The sequence below is a fragment of the Dendrobium catenatum genome, unplaced genomic scaffold (assembly GCF_001605985.2).
Source record: "Dendrobium catenatum unplaced genomic scaffold, ASM160598v2 fragScaff_scaffold_798, whole genome shotgun sequence".
In the NCBI taxonomy this organism is placed as follows: domain Eukaryota; kingdom Viridiplantae; phylum Streptophyta; class Magnoliopsida; order Asparagales; family Orchidaceae; genus Dendrobium; species Dendrobium catenatum.
The window spans coordinates 213,922-225,600 of record NW_021319260.1 but is presented as its reverse complement, the minus strand read 5'-3'; the positions used below and the strand labels follow the sequence as shown (position 1 = coordinate 225,600).

Sequence of the window (11,679 nt, the reverse complement as noted above, 5' to 3'; positions counted from 1 at the left end):
TATATATATATATATATAAATGAATTATAACAAGTATGCATGTCCTACACTGATATTATAAGATTTTGATAATTAATTATCTAAATTTTATATATTTTTAAAAATTTATTAAATTAGGACACTTTCCCAAAATACAAAAATATTCGGTAAAAATTTAATATTTTACTATAAATATGTGCAAAATAATTAAAACTATAATATACTAAAAGTTACATAGCATAATTTTTCTAAAAATTAAGATATGGCAACTTTTGTGAAGTTTAACCAAATTAAAAATTAAAAAAAAAATACAAAATAAGAAAAATCACTGAAATAAGAGGTAGGGCAATGCTAGCCTACCTCGAGACGAGCAAATTTTTTAACTGGATCGACGAGTAAAAATAGCCCTCCATGCCCTAGATTCTCTCCCCTCATATCTCTCTTCTCTTTTACTTCTTATTTTTTCCTATCCCCCTCTCTAGTTTGGTGAAAACGAAAATGAAATGGGTAAGAAATGACATTTGATCATTCTGGTAAGTAGGAATGGATTTTCTTATAAAAAAATATCTTAAGGATATAAAGTTAATTATGTCAATTATTTAGTAGTTAGTATAAAATCCTTATAAATCCTTTTATATTTTTAAATTCGGGGCTCTAAAAATTATAAAAAATTTTCGTAAAATAGCTCAGCATATCTAAAACGTTATGGTGAAATCGGTTTGCAAAACAGACACTTAATGGTCGCAGAAAATCAACTAGTATTGACATTGACATGTCTCAATTTTTACCTACAATACTCATAAAATTAAGAAAAAATTATTATAATTAAAGTACAACAATATCTATATTATGATGAAAACGATTTGTAAATTAGAGTTATAATGACTCCTAATATATTATTTGTCTTGATCAAATTATGAGCTATTATAATTAGAGGGCTCAATCGAATCCTAGGAGCAGTGAAAGCGGGCAAAGCAAGAGATGAGTAGGGATCTAGGGGGGAGCATGTTGGCCTTTGTTGCATGATAAGGATGAATATACAAAATATAAAAAAAGGATGAAGATGCAAAAGGCAAAGATTTGGAATCAGGAAATGGAAAAGTCACTTAGAGGGGAGAAAAATAAAGTTCACAAAAGAATGATGATAGCCAAAAGCTCTAAAAGGAACGGATATCTGGAAGTTATGCCAGATTGATGTCCATTCCCCACTTGCGGATGTGAGGCAAGAAATCCAAGTGCCACTCTTGTGTAAGCAAGGAACAAAAGCACCAAATGAGTAGAGCAGAATTCATCAAGAGAAATCTCGAGCAAAGACAAGGCCCGGGTGCTCCACTCGCACGAGTACCATGGAGTAGGGGGTGGACGCAGTGCAGGAACCTGAGGGTTTTACTAGCATGCATGGTTACAACAGCTTCGACGCACTAGTGAGTAGTGGTAGCGCATATGGTTGTATAATTAGTCTATGCATAGGTTACAGTTCTATTCTATTGTAGAAATTTGGTTGTACTTTCTCACACCAATCTAGTTGGAAGAATAGCGGCAGTGTATTAGATTTCTTCTCTCCAAGTATTGAATCTAATAGTTCCACATAAGTCATTTTTACGGGCTTTATCTTGAATGCAAACCTTCTTATTCTGCAGGTTCTTGTGAATAACAGAACTGCAAGTGCAAGTGAAATAGTGAGCGACCTTCAACTCATCCTTCCAACCTCCAATCTTTCTTTCTCTCATTTCACCTTACTCTACAACAATTATTTTAAGGCTTCATTTGGGACAACTTTTTTGTTGCTTTTTAAAACAGCTTTCTAGTACAAAAAGAAAAAAAAAATTGTACTAAAAAGTTATTTTGAGAAGCAATAAAAAAGTCATCCCAAATGAACCCTAAATCTGAAGAATTTTATTTGACAGCTGTCCTTTTCTTTATCGCTTTTTCTAGGTTGCATCAGCACTTCATGATAATTGCAAAGCTGTTATTGTGGGAGAGAGGACTTACGGCAAGGTTAGGAAATCTTCTTAAACATCCAGCTCATCTGCTTCATTCAAATCCACTCAAATACAACAAGTTTTTTAAACCTTTTGCAGGGACTGATACAATCTGTTTATGAGCTTTTTGATGGATCTGGTTTGGTGGTCACTATTGGCAAGTATGTCACAACCAACCACATGGACATCAATGGAAATGGAATAGAACCAGATTTTTCTCGCTTTCCAGGTATACTATTCCTTTTTCATTTTGAAAAATCTTCTTGTTCTCAACAGATTTTTCCTGCTGCTAACATCTCTTTTTAACAAACAGCATTAAATGATGTTTCAAACTATCTTTCCCAGTGCCAGATGCAAAGGGTGGGATCAGTAAAGGTTTGAATTATGCTCATATTTCACTCGAACAGATTGAATATTTCTCTATGATAGAAGAGCGATTTCATTGTAAATGCCTGCTTCATTACTTACTGGTACTGTTGTCCATTTCTATACTGGGGTTGCAACAGACTGAATTGGTCTTTAGTAGATAGCTCATGGCATTTAAATTATTAGTGAAGGAATGATAAGCTTGAATGAGCTAACTATCATTTTGTAATTTATAAACCATTAATGTTCGATTTACCATTTTGATACGAGCTTTCAGCCTTAAAGCTGTCAAGATCAGCTCTCCATGCTTTTCTTGGACCATTTTATTTATTTAATTTTGAAACGATGACTAATAAATTTTATAATATATGGCTCAAAGATATGAAATTGAAAAAAATAACTTTATCATCTAACCACTAAATCATAGATTTTCAAAGTTAAGCTTTTGTTCATTTTGACCCTTCAAATAATATTTTCAATTTTCAAACATCCTAGAAGTTAGCAACATCGTTATCGCTCAAGAGATTATTCTGTGCGGACATCGGACGGAAAGAATAGTCTGGTTTTGTCTCTCTGAACAGTAAATGCGTAGCATGAACAGTAAAACCGCAGTGAGTTGCACTTTTACTGTTCTCAGAGATAAACCGGACGGTTCTCCCTACCCGGTGTCCACACATAATAATTCATCGTACCGCTCGGGTTCTTTTTTTGAGTAAGGTGAGCATTTGAATTCAATTTTTGAATTTAGTTTCAATCAGCACGCTACTGGTACAAGTGGTATTGATGGAGTTATTGATATTTTTTGTTTAATAGTTTAATAAGCAGTTATAATGAACCAAAAGTTTTTGAAGTATCAAGTTATAATCTTTAATGAATGAAAAAGTCTAAATTTTGAGAGTTGTCTATCTTAGAATGCTGAGATATGGGTCTAAATAGAGAGAATTTTCTCCCTTTCTTGGGGGGAAGAATTTAATTGCTTTTGTAGCAAGTTATTTATATTTTGGAAATATACTTTGTGAAGTAGAGTGACACAATCCTCTTTGAAATTAGTCATTAAAAAAAAAATTGTTGAATTTTGAATGTTTGGATGTGCAGTTCCACATTGTTATATTATATGATGTCAATTAGATTGTAATGTTGGAGAAATTATTCCGTGTGGTCATCGGATAGTCCAGAGGCAAATCAGAATGCGCTACGTCACCTGATACACAGTGACACATAGTAAAAAAGCAATGTGGGGCGTCCTGATTTGCTTCCGGATGACGTCCGGTGACCACAGAATAATTTCTCGTAATATTGAGTGTTATAACCTACAAGCTCAGGTTTTTGAGAACTTGCTCCTTAGGAGATTTTTCCTTCAAATATCTTTAAAATGGATAGGAAATATCAAAAATTTTTATGAAGTGTTAGAAGTTAGTCGCTAGAATTAGATCAGAACATTAATATAAAAAATTATATTGCTCTTAGATAAATCATAAAACAAAGCGGATCGATCTCTCAGATTGATGAGTAGTCTTTTCTTCCTATTTACTATATTAAGCCTTTTTATGTGATTTATATTATAATAAATCTTTCAAGGCAAGTTATAAATGAGGATTGTTCATGAGCACTATGTGCTCTTTAGGGCCTTCAAATTAGGATGCCCTTTTGAAATATTTGAAGTGGATGGCATGTCATTTGCTTGCTTTTCCGAAGTTCATATATTATGAAGCTTTGTTGGGGATATTTATAAAATGAGAAATTTTCTTTTATTCGAGTATATGTAGTGATGAGCCCTCATGGGAATTTTTGAATAGAGGGACTTTTGTTTGTTCTCACACCATCTTGAGGTTATCCCACGTAGTGGGACAAAAGTTTGATGTTGTTGTTGTTGTTGTCACACCATCTTGAGGTCCATGTTGCCCTCTTAGGAACTTTTGAATAAAGTGATCATTGTCTATTAGCATACCCTATAGAAGTATCTCCTCTTAATATCTATGTAATAGCCATGAATTTAATTTCCCTAAATTCCAAGAAATTTGTCTAAGTGAGAGCTATGAAGCTGAACTTGGGGCGCTATGGCACCAAGATCTCATAATTTTTGGAATTTGAGGGAGCCCAGCAACGTTGGGTTTGGAACACTACGATGCTAGGCCTGAAAGTTTATTTTTTAATAAAAATATCTAAACTCATTTGTGAAAACCCTCATCATCACCTCTTACCCCATAATCCTTCCCTAGCTAGGTGAGAGAAGGGAGAGAGAGAGGACGGGACAGAAAAGAAGAGAGTGTAGGAAAGAGGAGAGAGAAATTGGGGATCGGATTGATATTATTCTTCAATTGCAAAAGGTGCTCTAATCGTGATAGGTAACACTAACCCTACATCTATTTTCAATAAATTTGTGTTTTGCCAATTTCTTTCTTAATGAAATTTATAAAAATGCAATATCTCTTGATTCGGTGATTTTCTATCATATAACTTTTAATATTTAGTATATATTGTCACGACCCGGCCCGGCTAGCCCGTCGATAACGGTGCGGGAACAGACGGTCGTACGGAAGAGCATATAAAATATAATCAAATTCAATTATATGATTAACATCAGTACAAAAATGTCATCCAACATTTAAAAGAAAAGTGCCACTAAAAGACATCAAACTGAAATGTCTCAGACTATTCAATTGTCTCACAACTACTAAAAACTTTTTAAACATCAATTACATTACATAAGCTCTCACCATTACATAAACTTTAAACTCACAAACTACAGAAACAAACTTAAAGACTTAAACTTAAAACATAAAATATAACTTTCCATCCTGAGGTCCCCTACGACGATACGTGAATGGTCATCGTGCAGCCATCACTTCTCTCCTGAAAAATATTTCTAAAAGTAGGATGAGTCAACGCTGAGCAGGTAATTCATATCTCAGTTAATTTCATAAGATGTTTATAATAAAAACTTTTACAATTAGAACTAATTCATTTCATTGAGCAAGTCATAACATGTAATATTCATTTTTCCTTTCTTTAACATTAAATTCCTTTCATTCTTTCATTTCTCCTTTTTCATATGCAATGCAAAAATGCATAAATGCTTATGCTAAATGAGTACACCCGTCTCAGAAGTACCCTTTTTCGTACTGATCAGGCACGCAGTCAAAATTTTGGCCATTTCCTTTACCATTTGGCTTTTACAAGCCCCATTACAATTTGGCTTTTATAAGCCCCTTTACCATTATTATTTTGGCACTTCCGGATCAACATGCAGCATGAAAATTATTATTCAATTTAAATCTTTTCATTTATGTTCAATTTCCTTTCATAGGCCTCATATATTTTCATGCTCAAATGCTTTTCATATGGTTCATATGCTTTTCAACAATTAATGCATAAAATAAAGGCATGAACTTGCAGATTCATTGAATTTAAAACATTATTTAGCAATAAAAATAAATATATGAAATTTCATTTAAACATAAAATTTTAAGCACTTATAAACTTAACTTGGGTAGGAACACCTACCTCAACCCAAGTATGGCACGCCGCTTTGACACAGTTCTTTCACCTTACCCTTTAATGGTCAGAACCTAAGCAGTTTACAAAAGAGACGTGTCATATAATTAAAAATCAAATTTCCTAAGTCTAATTGCTAAACCCGGCATTTTTCCCCTTTAACCATTCCTTATGACATTTAAAGGATAATTAATTAAATAAACATTAATTTTTGGATTTAATTAAATCTAAAATTTTGGAAAATCATAAAACTCTAATTTCATCAAATTATCGCTCCAAACTTAATTCTTAACATATAATCATAATTATATGTTAATTTTCGGATTAAAATAATCATGAAAATTATAAAAATAAAATTTTCCTAAAAATTCCAAGTTTATGCATTAAAAACACTTCTGATGTCTTTAGGAACAACTTTTGTAAAAACATATTGAAGGAATTAAAGTTTTCGTCAAAACCCTAATCTTTGATTTTCAAGATTTTTCTCCCAAAATCATAAACTTTATCACTAAAATGCTTTTCTAACCATTACCTAATAATCCCTTAAAGAAATTTTGGAAGAAAAACGTTTTTAAGAAAAACCCTAGAAAATTCTTTTCCAAAAATCTAGAGATCCAGAAAGTTTCGCTTGAAAATAATCATACCATAGTGTTTCTTTCGTCGTCCTCTTCGATCTGACCTAAAACTTTCGCCGAAAAATCATCGCCGGAGCGGATTCCGTCGCCTATGCCGTCCGTCCCTTCTCTTTTCCGTTCGGTTCACGCGTAAAATGGAGAGGGAAGGGCTCGGTTGCTATATTAGGGAGAAAATGGGATTTGCAAATGACCAATTTGCCCTTACTTAAGTAATTCCCGCAATACTAAAGGTTAGGGGCAAAATCGGGATTTAGAGACTTCTAAAATTTGTTATTCCAAATTTAGGCAAAATTAGGTACATGTTCTATATACCAAAATGATCAAAATTTTGCAAGGGATTTTCTAAAATTATTTCTGTTAAATTCTGACAACTTTAAAAATTTCACTTAAATTTCGTCGCGGCGCTTTGAAAAACGTGCGACGACCTATTAACGTCATTTTTGGGTTTTACATATATCATTCTCTTAAACTTTTTAATTGATTTATATTTAAGTTCCACGTGTTGGTTTCGCTTATATATCATTTTAATTGAAATGAGAATTATAATATTAAATATAAAATGATCATGAGTCAATATATTACTTTTGGACATGAAATACATGATATACATATATTTATAATTCATTTAGTAAAGCATACCTTTTTGGCATACTACAGGCATAATGTTAGTTGCATTGTGTGCAAATGATGTTTACTATTATGCTCTATATGATATAAAATGTATGCAAAAGCAAGAAAGGTTGACTGTAAATGATTGACTAATTCAAGTTGATTGGAAACATGTTATCCTATAAAGGAGGATAGTTCGACTAGCTTTCTTGTAAATAAGAAATTATAGTCGAATCTTTAGGTGATATGAAAAGTGAGATTTAAAGAGACTGACTAATATGATATGATATATTGACGGGTAGGAAGTGACCATTTTTCTTATATGAAAACCACCTTACTTGTGATATGTGATATAAGATTGGTTCCTGAAAATATAACTGATATGATTAAGACTGGTTCCTGTAGGGTTGACCTATAGGACTGGATACAAGAATAATATTGCAGGCAGTTGGATGTTCAATATTGCTTATATATACATATTACATCAACATGCATGATAAACTATATAAGTGACATGATATAATATGATATGTATATGATATAGGACATAATTGATACATATATATGATATGAATGATAAGATTTATAAGATTAATACAAGGGAATATGATGCATACGAATTACATGATATACATTATAAATTGTATTGAATACATTGCATTGGATATATGACATGATATACATGTACTGACATTATATGACATGCATTTGGTAGATGTAGAGTGATGAATATTTATTTGATGAAAGGTGTACTGATTTGCATAAAATAAAATATAGACTGTCTTGTAATTGATGGGTATAGGGACAATAGAACCTACTGATATGTTATATGGTTGTTGATCATTAATTATGAATTTCATTGCTTATATTATTGATCATATAAAATGATATTATTCCTATTAATTTCCACTTATTTTTACTGCTATATATATGTTCATGCTGATATGGATTGAATTATTATATGCATATTATTTCTAACTGTCATGCATTGATTGTAGTTATAGGTCTTGGTACTCTATTGAATTGTTAGCTCACACAATATTTTTATATGTTTTTTAGGAAGAGGTCATAATCCAGTGTTGTGAGGTAGATCAAGGTTCATATTTTATTTTATTTTATGTATTTCAATTTTACTCTTTGTAGTAAGGAGTATAGAGAGATAAACGGATGTGATATATTGATTGATCTCTTGACTATTATAAATTGAAGTTTAAGGAATGAGTATAGAATGATTTGATGTATATGATTTATAATTACTTCCACTAGTTTTTATTCATTTAAATGAGATTAGAGGTTTTAGTAAACTTAATTAAGTGATAAAATAGGTAATTCTTCTAAATTTTGGTTATGATGCATCACAATCTATATATTTTGGAACCTTCTTATTGACTTATAAGTAAAGAGGAATTTATATATTTTCTGCTCTCTTGAGGTCATACAATGATGGGCCCTTCTATTGTCATTTAATTGGCAAAGTGCCTTTACTTGATAGTATGAGATAACTCATAAATGTCCTCAAGTGGCTTTGAGTTTACTTTTATTACACTCAAACTCATTTTTTGTGTGCACACTTTAGTTGGATTTCTATCACTCCCTAGTTTAATCAACATGGTATTGCGGTCCTAATAAATCAAACTCAAAACTCTCTAGCTAGGGTGATATCTTAGTTATCTACATGAACACTTTCATTCACTTAGTCTAGTATATACACTAGACATAAGAGAACCCCTAACATATCTACTTAGCCGATCTTAGCATAAACTAGGATGCATGAGTTATACCATTTTGACATGGCCATTTCCACATGCACTAAGTCAATTAGTTGGTCATTCTCCATCCAATAGTGCACATCTCACTACAATTGTGATCTCCAACTAGTCACGTGCATCTTACTGTGATCATGTCCTCTATCTAATCACTTGCTTCTTACTGCAATCGTAACCTCCATTTGATTGTCTACATCTCATCACAATCATATAATCACCATATTTACTTTCATTCCTAAATCTACAAAAAAATAAGACAAATGAGGAACCTTCAATCCATAAATAATTGTTTATGCCTTTTCCTAACATTCTCTCCTTGAATGTTAGAGGTTTAAATGGTGAAGACCATATCAATGAATGTAGAAGTATCACTAAACACCTTAATATTGATGTTCTCTACCTGATTAAAACAAAAATTAATGTGAACCCCACTCTTCATGACTTCAACCAGACTACCAGAGGAAAAACAATATCTTCCCTCATGAGGGTAGTTGCAATAATTTTCACTACTCCACCAATGGCGGCATAAAGGTGAAGTGGAATTCCACACAGCTTTCATTCATCCCTTAAAAGTTAGTCTACAATTTATAAATGTCCAACTCTAACTCTCCCTTTCCATTAAAATCATGATCACTTTCACCTTGTGTAGTTAATGAGGCTCTCAAAGAAATTTTTTTGGGAGGCTATTCTTGATATTTCCTTGAATCTCTGATTCATGGATTATCAATGGTGCCTTTAATTTTGTTAGTAATGCCACTCAAAAAATTATGGGTAACACTCAACCTCCTAAGATTACTATACTTCAAAATTTCATATTCAATGCACAGTTTATTGAGCTCTCTCACTATGGCCTTGTTTATAGTTGTTTATAGTTTCATCAGGTGTCTTTTGGATAGATACCTTATAGATGAATGCAATCACATTCGCCCATTATAAAGCCTTAACCCATCCCATAATCATTCTCTTAGCCTGCTCCAAGTTGACTCTACAGGTGGGTCTATTGGCAAAATATTTCTTTATAAGAACTATTGATCGAGGTGCTCTGATTTTGTGACTATTGTACATTTGACTTGGAATATTCCTATGAACGAGGATCCAATGTTCTCCTTATGCAATAAACTAAAAAATGTGAAGTATGTTTTTAAATCTATAAAGTGGCACTTCTTAACTTTTCATAATCAAATTTATAAGACTTAAAGAATCTCAAAATTTTATCTTCACAAGCCTGGAGACCAACCCTTTTGATAAAATATTCTTAATGCTACCCTTAATACTCAGCAGGAGCTTATAGAGGCCTAAAATTATGAAAATTTATGATTAAAGCAAAGAGCTAAATGTGCTTGATTAACTCGAGGGGAGGATGATCTCAAATTCTTATATCAAAAAATTAGAGGCAGAGGGAGCAAGAATTTTATTAGATAAACTAATGGTGACAAAGGATCCATTCAATCTCAACATGGTTTTTTTTTTTTTTTTTGAAGCTATAAACTATTTTTAATCCCTAGGGATGATCTTATCCCTACTAGCCCTCATCTATTTCTGGAGAAAAGAAACTATCTTGCTATGAATTTCTTTTATGATGGCATCAAAATGGTAATCTTTAATATTGGTAATGATAAAAGCTCGTTGCCCTGATGGATTTTTTGCATAACATTTCAAAGATTTTTGGGATATTATTAGGATTATTTTATCACTTCTATCAGATATTTCTGCTCTATGAAATATTTGTAGGTCAGGGTTACGCATTCTAACATTACATTAATTCTAAAAACTTTACACTCTATTGTGATGGCTGATTTTAGAACTATTTCTTTATGCAATATTACCTATAAAGTCATTGCTAGGCTTTTGACTAACATACTAAAAAGGCTTCTTCCTAACATTATTCATCATGCTCAATCTACATTCATCAATGGGAGAGATATTGCAATTAAAATTATTCTTGCTAATGAAATTTTGAGGGGTTTCAACCTTAGCTCTATTTCCAAACTTTTTGTTTCTAAAATTGATCTGAAAAAGGCCTTTGACAATTTGGATAAAACTTTTTATATAATAGATTATTGACTCTTGAATTTTCTCATGTGTTTATCAATTGGATCAAAGCTTGTACACACCAAGGCTCTTTTTTTGTTAGAAGAATGGATTCTTCAACTCTAAGAAAGGCTTGTGATAGAGATGTCTTTTATCGCCCTTTCTTTCCACTTTCATCATAGATTTTTTTTTCTAGATTGATGGATTGTGCTTGCTCCAATGCATCTTTCTCCCCTATTTCTAGGAAAAAATGATGAGGCTTCTCATTTGATTTATGTTGATGACTTTAATGGATTTTGGGCTTATTAATAATCATTTATTAATTTAACTCCACACTATGTTAGATTCCTTTAAATTTTCAACTTGACTATCTGTTAATCCTACAAAATATGTCATCTATTTTTTTCTAAAACTATTAACATCCACTTATAAGAATAATTCACTAATATTCTAGGGTTCAATTATAAACCACTTCCCTAGAATTATTTGAGGATTCCCCTCACTAATGTCAAGACCAAATTTATTTATTGTTATGCAATTTTAGATAAATTGATGAATTGTTTTTCTGGTTGGAAGCTAAAATTGCTTTCCCTTAATTGTAGGTTCTTGATTGATTACATGCTACCATTTATAACCATCTTTACTATTGGTTGAGATATGTATTCTTACCTAAGAAGATAAGAAGGAAAATTATTAGTCTAATAAAAAACTTCATATATAGAAATGACATTAACAATAAGATCCACATAATCCCCTTTAGCTCCACTACTCTTCCTAGGGACAAAGGGCGATTGGGCCTTACTTTCATTGCCACTC

General features: G+C 32.0%; 1 protein-coding gene across 1 annotated transcript in view; it reads left to right on the top strand.

Annotated features, from left to right (window-relative positions):
* LOC110114428 (carboxyl-terminal-processing peptidase 1, chloroplastic) overlaps positions 1–2,596 on the top strand; it is a 42,476-nt gene extending 39,880 nt beyond the window's left edge. Inside the window, exons 9-12 of the mRNA XM_020847305.2 lie at positions 1,620–1,658; positions 1,915–1,977; positions 2,061–2,190; positions 2,275–2,596. Of these exons, the coding sequence (XP_020702964.1) occupies positions 1,620–1,658; positions 1,915–1,977; positions 2,061–2,190; positions 2,275–2,342 (300 nt within the window). The 3' untranslated portion in view covers positions 2,343–2,596. The remainder of the gene's footprint in view (positions 1–1,619; positions 1,659–1,914; positions 1,978–2,060; positions 2,191–2,274) is intronic.
* Positions 2,597–11,679: the final 9,083 nt, after the last annotated feature.